The 27634-nt window shown below is 44.6% G+C and overlaps 1 protein-coding gene and 1 long non-coding RNA gene across 5 annotated transcripts in view; both read right to left on the reverse strand.

Moving 5' to 3' along the window:
* The window catches only part of LOC115172737 (ral GTPase-activating protein subunit alpha-2), a 200117-nt gene that overhangs the window by 113879 nt on the left and 58604 nt on the right, over window positions 1–27634 (reverse strand). For all 4 annotated transcript variants that reach the window (XM_029730450.1, XM_029730447.1, XM_029730449.1 and 1 more), the window contains exons 4-6: window positions 7782–7839; window positions 2728–2771; window positions 2421–2601 (exon numbers count right to left, since the gene is read on the reverse strand). In XM_029730450.1, coding sequence (XP_029586310.1) covers window positions 2421–2601; window positions 2728–2771; window positions 7782–7839 — 283 coding nt within the window. The remainder of the gene's footprint in view (window positions 1–2420; window positions 2602–2727; window positions 2772–7781; window positions 7840–27634) is intronic.
* Window positions 3859–4288, reverse strand: LOC115172738 (uncharacterized). The gene is made up of 2 exons (XR_003871478.1): window positions 4030–4288; window positions 3859–3965 (listed from the first exon to the last, which is right to left on the reverse strand). It is a non-coding gene; the product is annotated as an uncharacterized LOC115172738 (long non-coding RNA).

Here is a 27634-nt window from a genome sequence, read left to right on the forward strand (position 1 = left end):
GAAAGAGAGCAAGAGGGAAAGAGAGAGAGGGAAAGAGAGCGAGAGGGAAAGAGAGAGAGGGAAAGAGAGAGAAAGAGGGAAAGAGAGAGCGAGAGGGAAAGAGGGAAAGAGAGAGCGAGAGGGAAAGAGAGAGCGAGAGGGAAAGAGAGAGCGAGAGGGAAAGAGAGAGCGAGAGGGAAAGAGAGAGCGAGAGGGAAAGAGAGAGCGAGAGGGAAAGAGAGAGCGAGAGGGAAAGAGAGAGCGAGAGGGAAAGAGAGAGCGAGAGGGAAAGAGAGAGCGAGAGGGAAAGAGAGCGAGAGGGAAAGAGAGCGAGAGGGAAAGAGAGCGAGAGGGAAAGAGAGCGAGAGGGAAAGAGAGCGCGAGAGGGAAAGAGAGCGAGAGGGAAAGAGAGCGAGAGGAAGAGGAGCGGAGGGAAGAGAGCGAGAGGGAAAGAGAGCGAGAGGGAAGAGAGAGCGAGAGGGAAAGAGAGCGAGAGGGAAAGAGAGCGAGAGGGAAAGAGAGCGAGAGGGAAAGAGAGCGAGAGGGAAAGAGAGAGCGAGAGGGAAAGAGAGAGCGAGAGGGAAAGAGAGAGCGAGAGGGAAAGAGAGAGCGAGAGGGAAAGAGAGCGAGAGGGAAAGAGAGCGAGAGGGAAAGAGAGAGCGAGAGGGAAGAGAGAGCGAGAGGGAAAGAGAGCGAGAGGGAAAGAGAGAGCGAGAGGGAAAGAGAGAGCGAGAGGGAAAGAGAGCGAGAGGGAAAGAGAGAGCGAGAGGGAAAGAGAGAGCGAGAGGGAAAGAGAGAGCGAGAGGGAAAGAGAGCGAGAGGGAAAGAGAGAGCGAGAGGGAAAGAGAGCGAGAGGGAAAGAGAGAGCGAGAGGGAAAGAGAGAGCGAGAGGGAAAGAGAGAGCGAGAGGGAAAGAGAGAGCGAGAGGGAAAGAGAGAGCGAGAGGGAAAGAGAGAGCGAGAGGGAAAGAGAGAGCGAGAGGGAAAGGAGAGAGAGCGAGGGGAGAGAGAGAGCGAGAGGGAAAGAGAGCGAGAGGGAAAGAGAGAGCGAGAGGGAAAGAGAGAGCGAGAGGGAAAGAGAGAGCGAGAGGGAAAGAGAGAGCGAGAGGGAAAGAGAGAGAGAGAGGGAAAGAGAGCGAGAGGGAAAGAGAGCGAGAGGGAAAGAGAGAGCGAGAGGAAGAGAGCGAGAGGGAAAGAGAGCGAGAGGGAAAGAGAGAGAGGAAGAGAGAGAGGAAGAGAGAGCGAGAGGGAAAGAGAGCGAGAGGGAAAGAGAGCGAGAGGGAAAGAGAGCGAGAGGGAAAGAGAGCGAGAGGGAAAGAGAGCGAGAGGGAAGAGAGAGCGAGAGGGAAAGAGAGCGAGAGGGAAAGAGAGCGAGAGGAAGAGAGAGCGAGAGGAAGAGAGCGAGAGGGAAAGAGAGCGAGAGGGAAAGAGAGCGAGAGGGAAAGAGAGCGAGAGGGAAGAGAGAGCGAGAGGGGAAAGAGAGCGAGAGGGAAAGAGAGCGAGAGGGAAAGAGAGCGAGAGGGAAAGAGAGCGAGAGGGAAAGAGAGCGAGAGGGAAAGAGAGCGAGAGGGAAGAGAGAGCGAGAGGGAAGAGAGAGCGAGAGGGAAAGAGAGAGCGAGAGGGAAAGAGGAGAGCGAGAGGGAAAGAGAGAGCGAGAGGGAAAGAGAGAGCGAGAGGGAAAGAGAGAGCGAGAGGAAAGAGAGAGCGAGAGGGAAAGAGAGAGCGAGAGGGAAAGAGAGCGAGAGGGAAAGAGAGAGCGAGAGGGAAAGAGAGAGCGAGAGGGAAAGAGAGCGAGAGGGAAAGAGAGCGAGAGGGAAAGAGAGAGCGAGAGGGAAGAGAGAGCGAGAGGGAAAGAGAGAGCGAGAGGGAAAGAGAGAGCGAGAGGGAAAGAGAGAGCGAGAGGGAAAGAGAGAGCGAGAGGGAAAGAGAGAGCGAGAGGGAAAGAGAGAGCGAGAGGGAAGAGAGAGCGAGAGGGAAAGAGAGAGCGAGAGGGAAAGAGAGAGCGAGAGGGAAAGAGAGAGCGAGAGGGAAAGAGAGAGCGAGAGGGAAAGAGAGAGCGAGAGGGAAAGAGAGAGCGAGAGGGAAAGAGAGCGAGAGGGAAAGAGAGAGCGAGAGGGAAAGAGAGCGAGAGGGAAAGAGAGCGAGAGACACACACTGATGAACACTATATTACTAATAACAAAACAGTTGTAAACTTTCTGAGGAGTGAGGACAACCTTCATCTGACCCCAGCAGCCTACTTCATGAAATAATCTGTGTAATTCCCCAGGACCCAGACAATTACAGTCAACAGTACCAGCTCAATTTGCATAACTTCCAGTTGGTACTGAAATAGGACTTGAAAACAAGCTGGGACACATTCAGCTGTAGAGGCAGGGGACCAGAAGATGGGGGGGGGCACTAAGGAGGTTTGAGTGTTTGTGTGACGTTGAGGGGTCTCACCATCGGGTGGGTTGGAGAAAGGGTTGTAGATGATGGTATCCAGGGTACAGGGTCCTCTGGTGGAGGGCACGGCAGGGAAGCCTGGCACCAGGCAGGCGAAGATGAGGAACTGCTCCTCTGCACAGTTATTCTGCAGGGCCTGCAGCCACAGCAGGAACAGACGAATTCCCTCACATCTGATCTGCAGGCAGGAGGACAGGGGACAGGTTACTATACACAGAACAGGATCAGACTGCTCCGTGTCCTTCACAGTCATGTAGGAGAAAAATGTAAGGGTTTGTGTGAGAAAACTCACAACAATTCTTACCTTGAATGAGTTTCCAGTGTGCAAAAGCTTTTTCAGAATAGAACCTGAAACGGAAAGCGAGCAACCATGAACAGAACAATCCTGACACCAACAGAACAGATATATCTTCCACCTGATGTGTCCTAGAGATGCTAGACATTGCTCTGCACATTGAACATCCACATCGATGGGGCTGTAGTGGAGCAGGTCGAGAGATTAGAGTTCCTCGGTGTCCACGTCATTAAGGCTCTATCATGGTCCACACACACCAACACAGTCGTGAAGAATGCACAATAACGCCTCTTCCCCCCAGGACTCTGAAAAGATTTTTCATGGGCCCTCAGATCCTCAAAAAGTTCTACAGCTGCACCATTGAGAGCATCTTGACTGGCTACATCACCGCTTGCTATGGCAACTGCTTGGCACCCAACCGCAAGGCGCTACAGAGGGTGGTGTGTACGGCCTAGTGCGTCACTGGGGCCGACCTCCCTGCCATCCAGGACCTCTATTCCAGCGCAGGGCTCTACGCTGATCTTTTTGGTTTTTACAAGGAGCACGTGTGCGCCTAAGTTGCACACAAAGAAATGTAGGAGCACAATGAAAAATATTTGAGGCAACTAGCTATTTTCTTTGTAGCAATGGTGCACGGTCATGAATCAGTGTATTCTCCACGGTACTCAGGGGCTGCTGTACAGTGAAACTGCAGCAATCATCATCTCGTTGATTTTTTTCTTGGTGCACTGGTGGTCCTAATGAAAATGTGAGTTCGCACAGCAAAATATTTAGGCGCATATGCGAGTAAAATGGTCGCACTGTAGAGCCCTGAGACTGTGTCAGAAGAAGGCCCCCAAAGAATTGTCAAAGATTCCAGCCACCCAAGCTATAGACTGTTCTCTCTTCTACAGCATGACAAGCAGTACCTGTGCACCAAGTCTGGAACCAACAGCACCCTGAACAGCTTCTACCACCAAGCCATAAGACTGCTGAATAGCAATTCAAACGACTACCTGGACAACCTGCATTGACTCTTTTTTTGCACTAACTTCCTTACACTGACTATGCACACACACTAGACTCTACCCAAACACTCACACATACTTACACCCAAACACACACCCACACACAGCTACTTACTGTCTATTATCTATCCTGTTGCCTAGTCACTTCACCCCTTCTATATGTACATAACTACCTCAATTACCTAGTACCGTGCACAACAACTCAGTACTGATACTTCCTGTATATAGCCATGTTATTACCTAGTACCCTGCACAACGACTCAGTACTGATACTGATACTTCATGTATATAGCCATGTTATTACCCAGTACCCTGCACAACGACTCAGTACTGATACTTCCTGTATATAGCCATGTTATTACCTAGTACCCTGCACAACAACTCAGTGCTGATACTTCCTGTATATAGCCATGTTATTACCCAGTACCCTGCACAACGACTCAGTGCTGATACTTCCTGTATATAGCCATGTTATTACCTAGTACCCTGCACAACAACTCAGTACTGATACTGATACTTCATGTATATAGCCATGTTATTACCCAGTACCCTGCACAACGACTCAGTACAGATACTGATACTTCATGTATATAGCCATGTTATTACCTAGTACCCCGCACAACGACTCGGTACTGGTACTTCCTGTATATAGCAATGTTATTACCTAGTACCCTGCACAACAACCCAGTACTGATACTTCCTGTATATAGCAATGTTATTACCTAGTACCCTGCACAACAACTCAGTACTGATACTTCCTGTATATAGCCATGTTATTACCTAGTACCCTGCACAACAACCCAGTACTGATACTTCCTGTATATAGCAATGTTATTACCTAGTACCCTGCACAACAACTCAGTACTGATACTTCATGTATATAGCCATGTTATTACCTAGTACCCTGCACAACGACTCAGTACTGATACTTCCTGTATATAGCCATGTTATTACCTAGTACCCTGCACAACCACTCAGTACTGATACTTCCTGTATATAGCCATGTTATTACCTAGTACCCTGCACAACAACTCAGTACTGATACTTCCTGTATATAGCAATGTTATTACCTAGTACCCTGCACAACCACTCAGTACTGATACTGATACTTCATGTATATAGCCATGTTATTACCTAGTACCCTGCACAACGACTCAGTACTGATACTTCCTGTATATAGCCATGTTATTACTTAGTACCCCGCACAATGACTCGGTACTGGTACTTCCTGTATAAAGCCATGTTATTACCTAGTACCCTGCACAACCACTCAGTACTGATACTGATACTTCCTGTATATAGCAATGTTATTACCTAGTACCCTGCACAACAACTCAGTGCTGATACTTCCTGTATATAGCAATGTTATTACCTAGTACCCTGCACAACAACCCAGTACTGATACTTCCTGTATATAGCCATGTTATTACCTAGTACTCTGCACAACCACTCAGTACTGATACTTCCTGTATATAGCCATGATATTACCTAGTACCGTGCACAACAACTCAGTGCTGATACTTCCTGTATATAGCCATGTTATTACCTAGTACCCTGCACAACAACCCAGTACTGATACTTCCTGTATATAGCAATGTTATTACCTAGTACCCTGCACAACGACTCAGTACTGATACTTCCTGTATATAGCCATGTTATTACCTAGTACCCTGCACAACAACCCAGTACTGATACTTCCTGTATATAGCAATGTTATTACCTAGTACCCTGCACAACGACTCAGTACTGATACTTCCTGTATATAGCCATGTTATTACCTAGTACCCTGCACAACAACCCAGTACTGATACTTCCTGTATATAGCAATGTTATTACCTAGTACCCTGCACAACAACTCAGTACTGATACTTCCTGTATATAGCCATGTTATTACCTAGTACCCTGCACAACAACCCAGTACTGATACTTCCTGTATATAGCCATGTTATTACCTAGTACCCTGCACAACCACTCAGTACTGATACTTCTTGTATATTATTTTGACTCGTTATTGTTATTCCTTTTTCACTGTGTATGTATTCCTCGTTTCACTATTTCTATTATTTATTTATTTTAATCTTTAACTCTGCATTGTTGGAAAAGGACCCGTAAGTAAGCATTTCACTGTTGGTCTACACCTGTTGTTTACAAAGCATGTGACAAATACAATTAGATTTTAGCTACAGTTAACACAGAGAGAAGAAAGTCTGTCTGTTCCATCAATACATATTGACCTTGGGGGTGGTGATAAACCAGTCAGGGAGGGAAGGCTGCTCATTCTCCTGATGAAAATGAACATCAATTGCCTGGTGTGCATTTATGAAGCCAATCAGGTCTGTGGTAATCAAATGAGACAATACTCTGATTGCTAAATGCCTGGTTCGACACTCATCAGGTTAAATCAATGACGTTCCCTGTGTTGGCTAAATGAAGAAAGAAAAAATTGCTCCAAGAGATTGGAAATGAGAGGGAAGGAGAGAGAGAGAGAGAGAGAGAGAGAGAGAGATTGAGGAAGATGGATCGAGATCAGTGTTCTACCAGGTAATGGTCTGTGTAAATGCTTGTTTCACTCGTGGAGGGATCACTGAAACACACCACTGGGGCCTGTCTTACTGGATCTGACTGTAGGAGTTCCCCAGCTCCCGGTCCTCCTCTCTAATTATAAGCATTGTCATCTACCCACGTTGGGCAGTAGGGTCAATAGTAGGCAGTTGTCTAGGTGAGAGGTGACTCCTTAAAGCGGGAATCCATAATGGTGAAACTGCCAGGTCCATTTGGAATATTTAAATCAAATCTAATTTTATTTTTCACATGCTTTGCAAACAGGTGTAGACGAACAGTGAAATGCTTACATACGGGTCCTTCCCAACAATGCTGAGAGAAAGAAAATAGAGAAATAACAGAAAAGTAAAACACATTAATAAAAGTAATAATAAATATGAGTAAGGATAACTCAGCTACATACACGGGGTACCAGTACTGAGTCTACGTGCAGGGGTATGAGGTAGGAAAAAGTGAATAGGCAACAGGATAAAATGCAGATAATCCAGGTAGCTATTTGGTTAACTATTTAACTAACTATTCAGCAGTCTTATGGTTTGGGGGTAGAAGCTGTTCAGGGTCCTGTTGGTTCCAGACCTGGTGCATCGGTAATGCTTGCCATGCGGTAGCAGAGAGAACAGTCTATGATTTAGGTGGCTGGAGTCTAACATTTTTTTTTTCCCTCAACAAAGAAGGTACTGTAAACAACGAACACAGTTTTTTCCTCAGACATCATTGCACCCGCGATAGAACAGCAGAATATGTACCGCAATTTGTTTTACCACACTGCTCACCTCCGTTTGTACGCTGTCACCTTCGTTTAGTCAGGAAAACAAAAACACTAACAAATGCGCCTGGGGAAACCAGTGGTGCTGTTTCACTGTTCAAGCATTCTATTCAAACACCTACACAACCAGGAGACCATCCCACGGAATAGCAGCTGAATTATGATGTGTGCTGCAAGCAGCAGGGGGACTTTCCTAAAAGGGTGAGGGAAGGAGAGACAGGTTTTAGCTGGTGATTTATGGACCGGGGAGCAGTGGTGTGTTTGGGGACTGCCGAGGGGGGATGAGCCTCCATATTTGGAGTAATAAGCCCCAGAGGTGATTGGATGTCTTACCGCTTTAGCTGCGAAACGACTGGCAAACAGAAGATTATAATTGAGGTTATTGCTGGTTGCGAGGGTCCTCCTGCTCGCGAGGATGAAACCGAACAAAGCATAATTCAATTACCTAATTTGAAATGCAAATTGGATGTCATTTGCATTTTTCATTTACTTCTCCTTCCACTCCTAATTATTTTCTTCTTACACGAACCGTTTAAGCGGGCGGGGTGGTGATGATAATCTGTGCTTCCGTGGTTTATTTTGGTGGTTGTAGCAGCAGGAGGGGAGAGAACAGGCTTTGACTACTGTACCCGTGCAGAAGAATGCATACCTTAGCAGTGGAGGCCTATTCAAGCAGGCTAAACTACTGTAATTACAAACTTAGAAACAGCTGATTAAGTGGTACATACCTATACTGTGAAACTGCCACCGACTGTAGATTTTTTCTGGTAGAAGTTGCAGAATTTTCTGGAAAACATGAGAAATATAGTGTAAGTATTTGCAAAATCTCCAAACAGGCTAATCACTTATGGCAAAACAGTCAGAGAGACAGCGCAAAGAAACCTGATCACAAAGGGAGAAAGGAAAGTACACATTTACTCAATAAGCTTTAAACAACTCAATGAGGTGCTACTTCGATCCAAAACTGTGACAATTGTGCTAAGGGACAATGATGTACACACACCAAACGCCTGGCCTTGTTGACAAGCTGCCGAGCCATATATCCTAAAAGCAGGCCAGAAGTAGAGCAGCCTTGTCAGTGAGTCAGTAGTCACTGCTGGCCTCCTCCTCCTGTGTACGTGTCTCTGGCCTGCTATAGGGATGGCCCTGGTGACACGGGGACAACGCTGGAAATGTCATCACCTTGCCAACCATAGATTAACAACTCAATTAGAGCGTGCTGACCTTTCAGCAGGCTATCATTATTCTTCCAGTGAGGGACAGGTTAACTGGGGGATGGATGGATGAGAGGAATGGGGGGAGAGAGGGATAAGAGATGACACCACTGTGGAATGTGCAGTCTGTGGCGGCCAGTCAGATAATGGCCAGTGCATTGTGGGTAATTGATGAACCACTTGGTTCACCACTCATTGTCCCTCATCATTGACCCAATAAGACAAATACCATTTGCAATTTAGAGGTCTAAAGCCCTGTGCTCCTTTGAGAGAGAGATACAGAGAGAGCAAGAGAAGAGAGAGGAGAGAGGAGAGAAAGAAGGGAGCTGAGAGAAAAGAGAGACCTCTGAAGATGAAGTCCTCACCAGCAGTAGCAACACATGTGAGCTGAATTTGCAGTGAGTCTTGAGAAAGGAAGAGTCCATACTTGCAGAGCATGTCTCCACAGCCGGAGAGAGAGACCTGCCACACCACATTAAGCTGAGACTTAGTGGCTTCCTCACGTTTGTAGTACTACCCTCTGTATTTCTCCGCTCCTCTTTCTCCCTCTCCTCCTCCACTCTCAGTCTCTATCTCTCTGTATGTCTCCTCCGCTCTCTGTATGTCTCCTCCGCTCTCTGTATGTCTCCTCCGCTCTCTGTATGTCTCCTCCGCTCTCTGTATGTCTCCTCCGCTCTCTGTATGTCTCCTCCGCTCTCTGTATGTCTCCTCCGCTCTCTGTATGTCTCCTCCGCTCTCTGTAAACCCCTCTCCGTGATACAAACAGAAATCTGACAGAGAGCAATCACTCCTTGTACCTGCCTGTGGGACTGTGTCCCTGTTTCCTGGTTGACTCCTCTCTGATTCCGAGCATGATGACACGTCCCCCTCTCTATTGCACCTATTGATGCAGGTTGGAATTAGACATCCCCAGTTCCCAGCATGGACACACTCCTTGGAGCAGAGACTCCCCACGGTGGTGGGAAAGGCAGCTGCAGCAATGGGACTATACTGGCTGATATGAAGCTCTATAAGACTGACAAAGGGGCTGAGCGGAGTGGGCCGTCGGAGTTACACTACTCTAATCTGGAGCTGTACTCCAGGCATAAATATGGGGCCTTACGGAAGGATGCCTCCAACTCCAACCACATATACAGTTGAAGTCGGAAGTTTACATACACTTAGGTTGGAGTCATTAAAACTTGTTTTTCAACCACTCCACAAATTTCTTGTTATCAAACTATAGTTTGGGCAAGTCGGTTAGGACATCTACTTTGTGCATGAATTCCGACTTCAACTGTACATGATCCACACTTACACCATGCCCAAACCAGACGTCCTCAAATTGATTTTGTCCCCCCACACCAAACGCGATCACAACACGCAGGTTGAAATATCAAAACAAACTCTGAACCAATTATATTAATTTGGGGACAGGTCGAAAAGCATTAAACAATTATGGCAATTTAGCTTGCTAGATTACAGTTGCTAGCTAATTTGTTCTATTTAGCTAGCTTGCTGTCGCTGGCTAATTTGTCCTGGGATATAAACTTTGAGTTGTTATTTTACCTGAAATGCACAAGATCCTCTTCTCCGACAATTAATCCACACATAAAACAGTCAACCGAATAATTTCTAGTAAACTCTCCTCCTTCCAGGCCTTTTCTTCTTTGGACTTTATATGGCGATTGGCATCTAACTTTCATAGGTGTATTACCACAACTGACTGACCGACCTCAGTTCATCTTTCAATCACCCACGTGGGTATCTACTTCTATAAACCAATGAGGAGATGGGAGAGGCAGGACTTGCACCGCGTTCAGCGTCACAAATAGAACTGACTTCTATTTTAGCGCTTGGCAAAGTAGACGCTTGTTGGCTCGTGCGAGCAGTGTGGGGTGCAATGATTGAATAACATGTATGTGTACATTTATTTTTGCCACATGAGCGGTGTGGTCTGCATGTTAGGTTTCCAGCCACAGGGTGAACATGACACTTCCACCAGAGGTGGCCCACAAGTGCTTTCCAGCATTCAGACACCCTTAGGAGAACATTGCAGACTATGTTTTTGCCATTGTGCCACTGATTGAAGCTTAATTTGACACAACAATGAGAAAGTCTGGAGTTTCAACAAGAGAGAGAGATATTTGTAGGGCAGTCAGTCACAGCGGAGTTTATGAGTGAACGGCATGGCAGGCACGTGAACATCACAGCCCAGAGAGCACCAGCAGGTGACTAGAGGGCAAATCAACGTTCACTGTTAAAACATTTTTTTTATCCATATCAATCATATCCCATGAACTTGTGCTGTAAAATATTGGATTAACATAATAAGCAGGACAAAAAGTAGGACTAGGATAACTGAAATAATGTGCCAGAAAAATGTCCAGCCAGTCAGACAGGGTAAGAGGATGTCTGCAAGCCAACCACACAGTGTTAACAGTGGATTACATGGGCACCAAATCAACATCCCTGTTTGTAGAATGAGATAGAGCTCAACTGATGATAATATTCAGTGTAGAGGTTGACCGATTAATCGGAATGGCCGATTAATTAGGGCCGATTTCAAGTTTTCATAACAATCGGAAATCGGTAACAATCTTTTTTTTACCTTTATTTAACTAGGCAAGTCAGCTAAGAACACATTCTTATTTTCAATGACGGCCTAGGAACGGTGGGTTAACTGCCTTGTTCAGGCGCAGAACAACAGATTTTTACCTTGTCAGCTCGCGGATTCAATCTTGCAACCTTACGGTTAACTAGTCCAACGCTCTAACCACCTGCTTTACATTGCACTCCACGAGGAGCCTGCCTGTTACGCGAATGCAGTAAGAAGCCAAGGTAAGTTGCTAGCTAGCATTAAACTTATCTTATAAAAAACAATCAATCATAATCACTAGTTAACTAAACATGGTTGATGATATTACTAGTTTATCTAGCCTGTCCTGCGTTGCATATAATCGCTTAGGTACACGTTGCTCCAACGTGTACCTAACCATAAACATCAATGCCTTTCTTAAAATCAATACACAAGTATATATTTTTAAACCTACATATTTATTTAATATTGCCTGCTAACATGAATTTGTTTTAACTAGGGAAAATGTGTCACTTCTCTTGCAACAGAGTCAGGGTATATGCAGCAGTTTGGGCCGCCTGTTGCGAACTGTGAAGACTATTTCTTCCTAACAAAAGACAGCCGACTTCACCAAACGGGGGATGATTTAACAAAAGTGCATTTGCGAAAAAAGCACAATCGTTGCACGACTGTACCTAACCATAAACATCAATGCCTTTCTTAAAATCAATACACAGAAGTATATATTTTTAAACCTGCATGTTTAGCTAAAAGAAATCCAGGTTAGCAGGCAATATTAACCAGGTGAAATTGTGTCACTTCTCTTGCGTTCATTGCACGCAGAGTCAGGGTATACGCAACAGTTTGGGCCGCCTGGCTCGTTGCGAACTAATTTGCCAGAATTTTATGTAATTATGACATAACATTGAAGGTTGTGCAATTTAACAGGAATATTTAGACTTAGGGATGCCACCCGTTAGATAAAATACGGAACGGTTCCGTATTTCACTGAAAGGAAAAACGTTTTGTTTTCGAAATGATAGTTTCTGGATTCTACCATATTAATGACCTAAGGCTGGTATTTCTGTGTGTTTATTATATTATAATTAAGTCTATGATTTGATAGAGCAGTCTGACTGAGTGGTGGTAGGCAGCAGCAGGCTCGTAAGCATTCATTCAAACAGCACTTTCGTGCGTTTTGCCAGCAGCTCTTCGCTGTGCTTCAAGCATTGCGCTGTTTATGACTTCAAGCCTATCAACTCCCAAGATTAGCCTGGTGTAACCGATGTGAAATGGCTAGCTAGTTAGCGGGGTGCATGCTAACAGCGTTTCAAACGTCACTCGCTCTGAGACTTGGAGTAGTTGTTCCCCTTGCTCTGCATGGGTAACGCTGCTTCGAGTGTGGCTGTTGTCGATGTGTTCCTGGTTCGAGCCCAGGTAGGAGCGAGGAGAGGGACGGAAGCTATACTGTTACACTTGCAATACTAAAGTGCCTATAAGAACATCCAATAGTCAAAGGTATATGAAATACAAATCGTATAGAGAGAAATAGTCCTATAATTCCTATAATAACTACAACCTAAAACTTCTTACCTGGGAATATTGAAGACTCATGTTAAAAGGAAGCACCAGCTTTCATATGTTCATGTTCTGAGCAAGGAACTTAAACATTAGTTTTTTTACATGGCACATATTGCACTTTTACTTTCTTCTCCAACACTTTGTTTTTGCATTATTTAAACCAAATTGAACATGTTTCATTATTCAGTTGAGGCTAAATTGATTTTATTGATGTATTATATTAAGTTAAAATAAGTGTTCATTCAGTATTGTTGTAATTGTCATTATTACAAATAAATAAAAAATAAATAAAAAAATAAAAATTAAATTAAATTCAGCCAATTAATCGGTAGCGACATTTTTGGGCCTCCAATAATCGGTATCGGCGTTGAAAAAGCATAATCGGTCAACCTCTAATTCAGTGACTTCGGAAAGTACTCAGACCCCTTGACTTTTTCCACATTTTGTTAGGTTACAGCCTTATACTAAAATTGATTAAACAGTATTTTTTCCTTCATCAATCTACAAACACTACCCCATAATGACAAAGCAAAAACAGTTTTTGAATGTTTGCAAATGTATTAAATATAAAAAACGGAAATATTACATTTACATAAGTATTCAGACCATTTACTCTGTACTTTGTTGAAGCACCTTTAGCAGCATGACACTACAAGCTTGGCACACCTGTATTTGGAGAGTTTCTCCCATTCTTCTCTGCAGATGCTCTCAAGCTCTGTCAGGTTGGATGGGGAGCGTTGCTGCACAGCTACTTTCAGGTCTCTAAAGAGATGTTCGATTGGGTTCAAGTCCGGGCTCTGGCTGGGCCACTCAAGGACATTGAGACTTGTCCCGAAGCAACTCTTGCGTTGTCTTGGCTGTGTGCTTAGGGTCGTTCTCCTGTTGGAAGATGAACCATCGCTCCAGTGAGGTCCTGAGCGCTCTGGAGCAGATTTTCATGAAGGATCTCTCTATCCTTTGCTCCGTTCATCTTTGTCTCGATCCTGACTAGTCTCCAAGTCACTGCCGTTGAAAAACAACCCCACAGCATGATTCTGCCACCACCATGCTTCACCATAGGGATGATGCCAGGTTTCCTCCAGACATGATGCTTGGCATTCAGGCCAAAGAGTTCAATCTTGGTTTCATCAGAGCAGAGAATCTTGTTTCTCATGGTCTAAGAGTCTTTAGGTGCCTTTTGGCAAACTCCAAGCGGGCTGTCGTGCGCATTTAATGAGGAGTGGCTTTCGTCTGGCCACTCTACCATAAAGGCCTGATTGGTGGAGTGCTGCAGAGATGGTTGTCCTTCTGAAAGGTTCTCCCATCTCCACAGAGGAACTCTAGAGCTCTATCAGAGTAACTAATCGGGTTCTTGGTCACCTTCTCCTCCAATTACTCAGTTTGGCCGGGTGCCAGCTCTGGAAACAGTCTTGGTAGTTCCAAACTTCTTCCATTTAAGAATGATGATGGAGGCCACTGTGTTCTTGGGGACCTTCAATGCTGCAGAAATGTGTTGGTACCCTTCCCCAGATCTGTGCCTCGACACAATCCTGTCTCGGAGCTCTACGGACAATTCCTTCAACCTCATGGCTTGGTTTTTACTCTGATATGCACTGTCAACTGTGGGACCTTATATAGACAGGTGTGTGCCTTTCCAAATCATGTCCAATCAATTAAATTTACCACTGGTGGACTCCAATCAAGTTGTAGAAACATCAAGGATGATCAATGGAAACAGGATGCACCTGAGCTCAATTTCGAGTCTCATAGCAAAAGGTCTGAATACTTATGCAAATATTTTTTTATTTTTAATAAATTAGGGAACATTTCTAAAACCTGTTTTCACATTGTCATTATGGTGCATTGTGTGTAAATTGCTGAGGAGTTTATTTATTTAATCAATTTCAGAATAAAGGTGTAACGTATCAAAATGTGGAAAAGTCAAGGGGTTTGAATACTTTCCCAAGGCACTGTAGCCTACAGCCTATCAAATAGTAGTCTGGTTTAGGCCTACTGGTTAGCCTTAGTAGCCAATCAAAGGAATTTAAAAAAAAAAAGTTTTTAATCTACATTCGGTCTTAACAAGTTTATTAGATGTGCAATTTAGCACATACTGTATTATAGAGACATTCAAGAAATTTGTTAAATCTACTCTCTAACCAGTAGCTGGCAGCAACACAATACACTGCAGCTCCTCCTCAAGCTAATGATTACCAATCTGATCAGATACACATAGGCCATTTCTCTTTACTCCAAGTTGAAGGCAAACTAAACTGAATTCGCTGACCCTTACATTTCATAGAATATCTATTTTTTTTTATCCAGTGACTGTTGCCCAACAGATACATTTGGACAAAAATAGCAACCTGCAAAATGCAGGCCTAAGCCTTCCTCTATACAGCAACAGATCACAGGAAGAATTAGGCCTAGTCTACACTGCCAACCTACATAGTAAGTAGAGTAGGCCTAAATTGACTGGAACGAATTGCAAAAATCACTGAAGCTGGAGTCTTATATCTCCCTCTCCAACTTTAAGCATCAGATGTCAGAGGAGCTCACTGTACCTGTACACAGCCAATCTGTAAATAGCACACCCAACTACATCATCCCCATATTATTAATTACCTTTTTGCACCCCAGTATTTCTACTTGCACATCATCTGCACATCTATCACTCCAGTGTTAATGCTAAATTGTAATTACTTCACCTCTATGGCCTATTTATTGCCTTACCTCCCTACTCTTCCACATCTGCACATACATTTTTCTACTGTGTTATTGACTGTACGTTTGTTTATGTGTACCTCTGTGTTGTTGTTTTTGTTGCACTGCTTATGCTTTATCTTTGCCAGGTCGCAGTTGTAAATGAGAACTTGTTCTCAACTGGCCTATCTGGTTAAATAAAGGTGAAATAATATATATATATATATATTTTTAAATAGCATAACATTTAATCCAAACACCTGTCAATTCTAATCCAAACAGGAGAGGACGAAAATGCATAACGTATCGACATGCATGTTCATTATCCTGAAGCATGTTGTAGATAACAAGCTAATAAAAAGCATTAAGCGCTTCCACTTTTGATGTGCACCAAGGGGGAGATGAGGCCATTAGCCCAGAGACAGAGACCGAGTAGAGGTACTGATGGGCAGCCATGATACAGGTTGATATTATTTTATTCATGACCTACTTTTACATACCCAGCACTTTAATGGTCTGTTTCTGCACTGAACAATTAAACTGTCATCAATCCCGGCCAATCGCACTGTAAGACTAGCCCAGTAAATAATGAGAGCTGTGTAAGCCAAGCACTGTCCTGTCCCCTCCCCTTTATTCTGGACATAGACTGGGGCTTTCCCAGTTTGGACAGCAGAGCAGACCTGAGCTCAGAGTGCTGAGTCAGGGGCTGGATGACAGACGGCTGGGTCAAAATCAGGTCGCAGCCAAGGGACAGACACACACAGTTCGCTCTAAAAAGGTACCCTGGTCACAGAACCACAGGTTCACAGCCAGTCCCATAACCTCTAAACTGGTCACATAACCACAGTCAGTCCCATAACCTCTAACCAGGTCAAATAACCACATCCAGTCCCATAACCTCTAACCTGGTCCCATAACCTCTAACCTGGTCACATAACCACAGTCAGTCCCATAACCTCTAACCTGGTCCCATAACCTCTAACCTGGTCACATAACCACAGTCAGTCCCATAACCTCTAACCTGGTCCCATAACCTCTAACCTGGTCACATAACCACAGTCAGTCCCATAACCTCTAACCTGGTCCCATAACCTCTAACCTGGTCACATAACCACAGCCAGTCCCATAACCTCTAACCTGGTCCCATAACCTCTAACCTGGTCCCATAACCTCTAACATGGTCACATAACCACAGCCAGTCCCATAACCTCTAACCTGGTCCCATAACCTCTAACCTGGTCACATAACCACAGTCAGTCCCATAACCTCTAACCTGGTCCCATAACCTCTAACCTGGTCCCATAACCTCTAACCTGCTCACAGAACCATAGCCAGTCCCATAAACTATAACCTGGTCCCATAACCTCTAACCTGGTCCCATAACCTCTAACCTGCTCACATAACCACAGCCAGTCCCATAACCTCTAACCTGGTCCCATAACCTCTAACCTGCTCACAGAACCATAGCCAGTCCCATAACCTCTAGGACAGTCTAAACCCATTCCTAACTCATTTGCCTACTATGCCTCCATATCCTGAAATGTTCCAGTGAATTTTGGGGCTGGATCTCAATGTTGGTTGGTGTGCTGTCCACTGACCTGTCACCTGTGCCCTGAGGGAGGGTCAGTGGGTCATGTGACCACAGAGCTCTGGTCTTGTGACAATAATGATGACAGAGGTCAAGAGGGGTTTCTGTAACTTCCACTGACACACACGCTGTAATTAGGGCAGCTCTTCTACAGCGTTTCTCCACTGTTGCTTGCCCACCTACTCACACTAGCTGTAATTTCTACTATTCCTGTGGTCCAGCAAAATTAAGGCAGTTACAATTTAAAAATTACAATATATTCGCAACAGATTTCACAACACATTAAGTGTGTGTCCTCAGGCCCCTACTCTACTACCACATACCTACAACACAAAATCCATGTGTACGTGTGTGTATAGTTTGTATGTTATTGTGTGTTTGCGTCTGTGCTTACTGTATGTTTGTGTTGCTTCACAGTCCCCGCTGTTCCATAAGGTGTATTTTTATCTGTTTTTTAAATTTAATTTTACTGCTCGAGTTACTTGACATGGAATAGAGTTCCATGTAGTCATGGCTCTATGAAGTACTGTGCGCCTCCCATTGTCTGTTCTGGACTTGGGGACTGTGAAGATGGTGGCATGTCTTGTGGTGTCCGAGCTGTGTGCCAGTAGTTCAAACAGACATGTCAATACCTCTCACAAATACAAGTAGTGATGAAGTCAATCTCTCCTCCACTTTGAGCCTGGAGAGATTGACATGCAAATGATTAATGTTAGCTCTCTGTGTACATCCAAGGGCCAGCCGTGCTGCCCTGTTCTGAGCCAATTGCAATTTTCCTAAGTCCCTCTTTGTGGCACCTGGAACACACGATTGAACAGTAGTCCAGGTGCCACAAAACTAGGCCTGTAGGACCTGCCTTGTTGATAGTGCTGTTAAGGCAGAGCAGTGCTTTATTATGGACAGACTTTTCCCCATCTTAGCTGCTGTTGTATCAATATGTTTTCACCATGACAGTTTACAATCCAGGGTTACTCCAAGCAGTTTAGTCATCTCAGCTCGCTCAATTTCCTCATTATTCATTACAAGATTTAGGTGAGGTTTAGTGAATTATTTGTCCCAAATAGAATGCTTTTAGTTTTTGAAATATTTAGGACTAACTTATTCCTAGCCACCCATTCTGAAAGTAACTGCAGCTCTTTGTTAAGTGTTTCAGTCGCTGTAGTAGCTGACGTGTATAGTGTCGAGTCATCCGCATACATAGACACACTGGCTTTACTCAAAGCCAGTGGCATGTCGTTAGTAAAGATAAAGATTGAAAAAGGTAAGGGGCCTAAGACAGCTGCGCTGGGGAATTCCTGATTTTACCTGGATTATGTTGGAGAGGCTTCCATTAAAGAACACGCTCTGTGTTCTGTTAGACAGGTAACTCTTCATCCATAATACAGCAGGGGGTGTAAAGCCATAACACATATGTTTTTCCAGCAGCAGACTATGTCAAAAGCCACACTGAAGTCTAACAAAACAGCTGCCACAACCTTTTTATCATCAATTTCTCTCAGCCAAATCAGTCATTTGTGTAAGTGCTGTGCTTGCTGAATGTCCTTCCCTATAAGCGTGCTGAAAGTCTGTTGTCAATTTGTTTACTGTAAAATAACATTGCATCTGGTCAAACAACAATTTTTGCCAAAAGTTTACTAAGGGTTGGTAACCGGTTGATTGGTCGGCTATTTGAGCCAGTAAAGATTTTCTTTACGTAATTTATCATCTTTGTTTCTTCTTTTTATTCAGTTTAGTCACGATTTCTCAATTTGCAGTATGTTTGCCAATCGGTTGTGTAGCCAGATTTATTTGCCATACCTTGCGCCTCATCCCTCTCAACCATACAATTTTTAAATTCCTCATCAATCCAAGGGGATTTAACAGTTTTCACAGTCCTTTTCTTAATGGGTGGATGCTTCTTAGTAACTGGAATAAGCAATTTCATAAATGTGTCAAGTGCGGCATCTGGTTACTCTTCATTACACACCACGGACCAACACATATTCTTTACATCAACAACATAGGAATTACTAAAAAACGTATTGTATGACCTCTTATACACTATATTAGGCCCAGCCTTTGGAACCTTGGTTTTCCTAGATATGACTACTATATTGTGAACACTACATCCGATGGATTTGGATACTGCTTTATAGCAAAGATGTGATCAATACATGTTGATGATTTCATTCCTGTGCTGTTTGTAACTACCCCTGTAGGTTGACTGACAGTTTGAGGCTCTCTCCTGAGTAGGCAGCCTGTTGAAATCCAGTCAATATTTAAAAAAAATAAAATATACCTCTGTTGATATTGCATACATTAACAAGCATTTCACATTATCTAGATACTGACTGTTAGCACTTGGTGGTCTATAGCAGCTTCCCACCAGAACGGGATTTAGGTGAGACAGATGAACCTGTAGCCATATTACTTCAACAGTATTTAACATGAGATCCTCTCTAAGCTTTACAGGAATGTGGTTCTTAATATACTGCTCAAAAAAACACTTAAACAACACATCCTAGATCTGAATGAAAGAAATAATCTTATCAAATACTTTTTTCTTTACATAGTTTAATGTGCTGACAACAAAATCACACAAAAATAATCAATGGAAATCCAATTTATCAACCCATGGAGGTCTGGATTTGGAGTCACACTCAAAATTAAAAAGTGGAAAACCACACTACAGGCTGATCCAACTTCGATGTAATGTCCTTAAAACAAGTCAAAATGAGGCTCAGTAGTGTGTGTGGCCTCCACGTGCCTGTATGACCTCCCTACAATGCCTGGGCATGCTCCTGATGAGGTGGCGGATGGTCTCCTGAGGGATCTCCTCCCAGACCTGGACTAAAGCATCTGCCAACTCCTGGACAGTCTGTGGTGCAACGTGGCGTTGGTGGATGGAGCGAGACATGATGTCCCAGATGTGCTCAATTGAATTCAGGTCTGGGGAACGGGCGGGCCAGTCCATAGCATCAATGCCTTCCTCTTGCAGGAACTGCTGACACACTCCAGCCACATGAGGTCTAGCATTGTCTTGCATTAGGAGGAACCCAGGGCCAACCGCACCAGCATATGGTCTCACAAGGGGTCTGAGGATCTCATCTCGGTACCTAATGGCAGTCAGGCTACCTCTGGCGAGCACATGGAGGGCTGTGCGGCCCCCCCAAAGAAATGCCACCCCACACCATGACTGACCCACCGCCAAACCGGTCATGCTGGAGGATGTTGCAGGCAGCAGAACGTTCTCCACGGCGTCTCCAGACTCTGTCACGTCTGTCACGTGCTCAGTGTGAACCTGCTTTCATCTGTGAAGAGCACAGAGCGCCAGTGGTGAATTGCCAATCTTGGTGTTCTCTGGCAAATGCCAAACGTCCTGCACGGTGTTGGGCTGTAAGCACAACCACCACCTGTGGACGTCGTGCCCTCATACCACCCTCATGGAGTCTGTTTCTGACCGTTTGAGCAGACACATGCACATTTGTGGCCTGCTGGAGGTCATTTTGCAGGGCTCTGGCAGTGCTTCTCCTGCTCCTCCTTGCACAAAGGCGGAGGTAGCGGTCCTGCTGCTGGGTTGTTGCCCTCCTACGGCCTCCTCCATGTCTCCTGATGTACTGGCCTGTCTCCTGGTAGCGCCTCCATGCTCTGGACACTACGCTGACAGACACAGCAAACCTTCTTGCCTCAGCTCACATTGATGTGCCATCCTGGATGAGCTGCACTACCTGAGCCACTTGTGTGGGTTGTAGACTCCGTCTCATGCTACCACTAGAGTGAAAGCACCGCCAGCATTCAAAAGTGACCAAAACATCAGCCAGGAAGCATAGGAACTGAGAAGTGGTCTGTTGTCCCCACCTGCAGAACCACTCCTTTATTGGGGGTGTCTTGCTAATTGCCTATAATTTCCACCTGTTGTCTATTCCATTTGCACAACAGCATGTGAAATTTATTGTCAATTAGTGTTGCTTCCTAAGTGGACAGTTTTGATTTCACAGAAGTGTGATTGACTTGGAGTTACATTGTATTGTTTGTGTTCCCTTTATTTTTTTGAGCAGTGTCTAAAACGGCCAAACCTCCACCTTTGGCATTTCTGCCTTTTCTGTAGATCTTATAACCATGTATTGTGACCACTGTATCATCAAATGTATTATTTATGTGCGTTTCAGAGATTTTCATCTGTTACTAGCAATTAGAGATTTTATGAAACTTGTTTCATAAACTACATATGCTGACGAGGGCTATTTAAAAAAAAATTCTGGGATGCTTGATTGTTTTTATTGCTTTACTGGGAAGCTTAGCAGAGGTAGACATGCTCATGTTATTTGTGTTAGTGCAAAGTGAGCTGCATACAGTGGACTTCCTACCAGGTCTCACCGCCTCAGTGCTCGCACTATCACTCTGTTCAGCAGCAAATAATCTGTAATTAATTGAAAAGTGTGTAGCCTGAAGACTGATGCTTATGTCCACAGGGCTAATATTATAAGTTAAGTGTTCTAGAATAAATTAAGGCTTCAAGTTCACATTCAAGTCAAGTGCCACACACACACAAAACCTATAGCAGATACAACTACATTCAGCCGTGGGCCAATTTTTTATTGGGCAGATGGTAAGGAACATAAATAATTTGTAGACCGCAAATTGACAGCAGGAAGTCCAAACAGATATAATATTATAACCCTGACCTAAAGTGTCTACATCTAGTCTGGACCCGTTACGTGAACTACTGCAACGACCTCGTCATTAACTGATCAGCCCGCTTGTAGACAAAGGTCAGATGCTGTGTAGTCAGTGTGTACCTACTCTAAAGTATGTAGTGTCGGCTACAGTGGCCTAGCCAAAGCCTGCTCCCTCTTGGCAGGGAGGGCAAAGTGAGGAGGTCATGTGGAGAACAGGTCGGGGCTAGGAAGGGAGAAAGCAGGCATTATGCTCACTGCCCATCTGTGAAGGCAGGCGAGTGTTTTATAGGAGGCATGCAGGGTTTATCAAGTTGAACAAAGGTGGTATTCACAGCATGACTTAGCAAACACGCAGCGTGTCCTCTGCTTTTATGTCTGGCTGTGGAATCTCCCCTGATGGTTGACTTTGAATGTGTGATGCACTGTGAATGTGATGTGTGTGGCTGAGCAGAATCTGTCTGTCTGTTTTGCAATAGATAAGTGAGTGAGATAATTAAAGAGAAAACAGGCATTGATTGTACCGCCAATAGGTTGTTCAAAACATGGACTGAATAAGTGATATTTTCAGGGACAGACATTAAGCTGGTTACTGAACTGAATATTTACTGCATGTGGTGAATTATAAGGCATATGTTAAGGTATGCTATGACATTATGTGGAGTAGAATACAGATTCTCAGTCTGTAGACCAGAGTAGGATGCGGTGCGCACACACACACACACACACACCACCCACACACACAGCACCACCCACCCACACACACAACAGTGCAACAGCACAATCTGTTGTGGCGGGTGTCTCAGTGGCACCAGACACAAAGAGAGCGGAGAGGTGGTGGAGTTGGCAGGTGACGGCAGGGGTGGAGTGTGGGATGCTGGGTTTGGGGAGAACAAAAGACTTCCCCTCCAGCCACCCATTACTGCTCTAGCAGGTTCCGCTACACGGGGGATGATCCCCCAGCCACCCTTGGAAACAAATCAAATTACATTTTATTGGTCGTGTTTTGAAGATGTTATCGCAGGTGCAGTGCAATGCTTACACATTTCCAAAAGTTATTTATTTTCGGCTGTAGGTAATAATGCAAGAAACGTTCTGAGCAAATAATGTAAGAAATAACAAACCAAAAAAGTCAAATACTGCAAAGTTGGTTAAGAGCTAGAAACAGGGCGACCATGTCTGTCAGCAACGTCTTGTCTCAGTCAAAGGGGGTCACATACTGTAACACGGTGATAGTACAGCCAAAGTGTATTAGTCACGTGTGCTGAATACAACAGGTGTAGACCTTACAGTGCTTACTTACAAATGCTTACTTACAGGCTCTAACCAATAGTGCAAAAGAGGTATTAGGTAAGTAAAGAAATAAAACAACAGTAAAAAGACAGGCTACAGTGGTGGGGGGGGGGGGAGTATTTGACCCCTGCTGATTTTGTACGTTTGCCCACTTACAAAGAAATGATCAGTCTATAATTTTAATAGTAGGTTTATTTGAACAGTGAGAGACAGAATAACAAAAAAATACAGAAAAAAGCATGTCAAAAATGTTATAAAATGATATGCATTGTAATGAGGGAAATAAGTATTTGACCCCTCTGCAAAACATGACTTAGTACTTGGTGGCAAAACCGTTGTTGGCAATCACAGAGGTCAGACGTTTCTTGTAGTTGGCCACCAGGTTTGCATACATCTCAGGAGGGATTTTGTCTCACTCCTCTTTGCAGATCTTCTCCAAGTCATTAAGGTTTCGAGGCTGACGTTTGGCAACTCGAACCTTCAGCTCCCTCCACAGATTTTCTATGGGATTAAGGTCTGGAGACTGGCTAGGCCACTCCAGGACCTTAATGTGCTTCTTCTTGAGCCACTCCTTTGTTGCCTTGGCTGTGTTTTGGGTCATTGTCATGCTGGAATACCCATCCACGACCCATTTTCAATGCCCTGGCTGAGGGAAGGAGGTTCTCACCCAAGATTTGACGGTACATGGCCCCGTCCATCATCCCTTTGATGTGGTGTAGTTGTCCTGTCACCTTAGCCGAAAAACACCCCCAAAGCATAATGTTTCCACATCCATGTTTGACGGTGGAAATGGTGTTCTTGGGGTCATAGGCAGCATTCCTCCTCCTCCAAACACGGCAAGTTGAGTTGATGTCAAAGAGCTCCATTTTGGTCTCATCTGACCACAACACTTTCACCAGTTGTCCTCTGAGTCATTCAGATGTTCATTGGCAAACTTCAGACGGGCATGTATATGTATTCTTGAGCAGGGGGACCTGCGCGTGCTGCAGGATTTCAGTTGTTCACGGCGTAGTGTGTTACCAATTGTTTTCTTGGTGACTATCGTCCCAGCTGCCTTGAGATCATTGACAAGATCCTCCCGTGTAGTTCTGGGCTGATTCCTCACCGTTCTCATGATCATTGAAACTCCACGAGGTGAGATCATGCATGGAGCCCCAGGCCGAGGGATATTCAGTTCTTTTGTGTTTCTTCCATTTGCGAATAATCACACCAAATGTTGTCACCTTCTCACTAAGCTGCTTGGCGATGGTCTTGTAGCCCATTCCAGCCTTGTGTAGGTCTACAATCTTGTCCCTGACATCCTTGGAGAGCTCTTTGGTCTTGGCCATGGTGGAGAGTTTGGAATCTGATTGATAGATTGCTTCTGTGGACAGGTGTCTTTTTTACAGGTAACAAGCTGCGGTTAGGAGCACTCCCTTTAAGAGTGTGCTCCTAATCTCAGCTCGTTACCTGTATAAAAGACACCTGGGAGCCAGAAATCTTTCTGATTGAGAGGGGGTCAAATACTTATTTCCCTCATTAAAATGCAAATCAATTTATAAAACATTTCTGACATGCATTTTTCTGGATATTTTTGTTGTTATTCTGTCTCTCACTGTTCAAATAAACCTACCATTAAAATTATAGACTGATCCTTTCTTTGTCAGTGGGCAAACGTACAAAATCAGCAGGGGATCAAATACTTTTTTCCCCCACTGCATATACAGTAGCGAGGCTATAACAGTAGCAAGGCTACATACAGACACCGGTTAGTCAGGCTGATTGAGGTAGTATGTACATGTAGATATGGTTAAAGTGACTATGCATATATGAAAAACAGAGAGTAGCAGTAGCATAAAAGAGGGGTTGGTGGGTGGTGGGACACAATGCAGATAGCCCGGTTAGCCAATGTGCGGGAGCACTGGTTGGTCGGCCCAATTGAGGTAGTATGTACATGAATGTATAGTTAAAGTGACTATGCATATATGATAAACAGAGAGTAGCAGGAGCTTAAAAAGAGGGTTTGGGGGGGGTTGGGGCGGGGCACACAATGCAAATAGTCCGGGTAGCCATTTGATTACCTGTTCAGGAGTCATGGCTTGGGGGTTAAAACTGTTGAGAAGCCTTTTAGTCCTAGACTAGGCACTCCGGTACCGCTTGCCATTGCCAGTCTATGACTGGGTTGGCTGGGGTCTTCGACAATTTTTAGGGCCTTCCTCTGACACCGCCTGGTGTAGAGGTCCTGAATGGCAGGCAGCTTAGCCCCAGTGATATACTGGGCCATACGCACTACCCTCTGTAGTGCCTTGCAGTCAGAGGCTGAGCAATCTTGTCTGTGATCAGGCCTACCACTGTTCTGTCGTCTGCAAACTTAATGATGGTGTTGGAGTCGTGCCTGGCCATGCAGTCGTGGGTGAACAGGGAGTGCGGGAGGGGACTGAGGACGCACCCCTGTGGAGCTCCAGTGTTGAGGATTAGCGTGGAAGATGTGTTGCTACCTACCCTCACCGCCTGGGGGCGCTCCATCAGGAAGTCCAGGATCCAGTTGCAGAGGGAGGTGTTTAGACCCAGGATCCTTAGCTTAGTGATGAGCTTTGAGGGTACTATGGTGTTGAACGCTGAGCTCTAGTCAATGAATAACATTCTCACATAAGTTTTCCTTTTGTCCAGGTGGGAAAGGGCAGTGTGGAGCGCAATAGAGATTGCATCATCTATGGATCTGTTTGGGTGGTATGCAAATTGAAGTGGGTCTAGGGTTTCTGGGATAATGGTGTTGATGTGAGCTATTACCAACCTTTCAAAGCACTTCATGGCTACGGACGTGAGTGCTACGGGTCTGTAGTCATTTAGGCAGGTTACATAGTGTTATTGGGCACAGGGAGAATGGTGGTCTGTTTGAAACATGTTGGTATTACAGACTCAATTAGGGACATGTTGAAAATGTCAGTGAAGACACCTGCCAGTTGGTCAGCACATGCCCGGAGCACACGTCCTGGTAATCCGTCTGGCCCCGCAGCCTTGTGTATGTTGACCTGTGTTAAAGGTCTTACTCACGTCGGCTACGGAGAGCGTGATCACACAGTCATCCGGAACAGCTAATGCTCTCATGCATGCCTCAGTGTTGCTTGCCTCGAAGCAAGCATAGAAGTGATTTAGCTCGTCTGGTAGGCTCGTGTCACTGGGCAGCTCGCAGCTGTGCTTCCCTTTGTAGTCTCTAATAGTTTGCCAGCCCTGCCACATAAGACGAGCGTCGGAGCCGGTGTAGTATGATTCAATCAGCCCTGTATTGACGCTTTGCCTGTTTGATGGTTCGTCGCAGGGCATAGCAGGATTTCTTGTAAGCTTCCGGGTTAGAGTCCCGCACCTTGAAAGCGGCAACTCTACCCTTTAGCTCAGTGTGAATGTTGCCTGTAATCCATAACATACCGGAGACACGTCAACCAGGCCCAGACATGGTTTGACGGAGGGGGAGCCTGTAGTCTAGTTTCTCATCGTTCCTTGGAGAGCCGAGACAATTGGAGCTAGTAGCTTTCTACTTTTAGTGAGGAACCTGAAGTCTTACAGGAATTAATTCCTAAAGTGGGATATTGAAGGCAGAGAGATTCTTTATTCTTAGCCCATCTGTCAAACAGCATTAAAGTGTGTGTCACAAGCATGGTGTATTCCCTAATGGCTTCATCCCTGCATCCATCCAGTCACACACAGCTCTGTGCTGTCTGGGGCTGGTGCTTATTTTATTGTTGATTGAGAAGCGTAACTCAAACTAATGATATGGATTTGCCACTGCAAATAAGGCCATTGCAGCACATGATGTCATCATACAAATATATACAAATGTAAGTATGTGAGTACGAAGACACCGCACAGAATCAACAGGCACATTCCCTCCCTTGAGAACAGAAGAAAACGAACCTGTGCACACCTTTTAAGTTTAGTTTATTAATTCGACCATTTTAAAAAACAAGCACACATAAAACTTGAAAAAGCCATATATGCACATGAATAAAATCATGGAGGATAACACACAATAAAGTCTGGGACTTATTTCCATTGTGGTCCTCTTGAGACAAGATGGCTAGACAAGATCCAACACAGTATGGCACTGAAATAATAAGACAAAAACAGAGAAGAACATCTATCTCATCATTCTAGTTACATCATAGGGGTTATTCATATGGGCACAGAAGACATCAAACATATTTTTACTTTATGTTTAAAGCTGCCCAGAGACGACATTGTTTTTATGGGCAGTGGCAACTCATTCCATTCTGAGGCTCCATTATACAAGAAAACACCTTTCCCAGCATTACTCCTGAACCTGTATAAGCACACATCAGCAACACCTGATCTGGTGCTGTGATTGTGTGCATCCCTAACACGAGGAAAGTAATCACTTAGATATCTGGGAGCAGGACCATAAATACTCCTGTAAACCAAACCTAGTCTAATCTGGGACACACTAGCCTCAACAGGCAGCCAGTTTAGGCAAGAGCTGCTTTCAGGAACTATGTGAGTATGTGGACTCACCTTCAATACTACCCTGATCAGCTTATTCTGGAGCTTCCCCTTCATAAGTTTAGATAAGCCCCCAAACCAGGAAGTACTAGCATAGTCAAAATGGCATTGAATGAGGGCAGTAGCTAGCACTTTCATGGAGTCCTTATCAAGCAGCTTGGACTTTCTAGCCAAAAACTTAGTCCTGGCATTAACTTTCCCTAGCACCTTATTGGCCATGCTCACACCTCCCAAGTTTCCATCAAGGATACATCCCAAGTAGCTAACAGAGGTTTTTGTAGACAGCACCTCATCCCCTAACTCCACTCTGATTTCAGACGACCTACACAATTTAGGTCTGGAGCCAAAAATAATTGCTTCAGTTTTCCCTAAGTGCAGAGATAGCTTATTATCTCCAAGCCATTTGCTAATGTTAGTAAGCTCTGTGCTAAGCATGCTCTCCAACATAGTTTTACTTTTGTGAGACACCAGAAGTGTAGAGTCATCCGCATAAAAAGACAGCAAGAACAAGCATCTT

Source organism: Salmo trutta, chromosome 33 (genome assembly GCF_901001165.1).
Source record: "Salmo trutta chromosome 33, fSalTru1.1, whole genome shotgun sequence".
NCBI lineage: Eukaryota > Metazoa > Chordata > Actinopteri > Salmoniformes > Salmonidae > Salmo > Salmo trutta.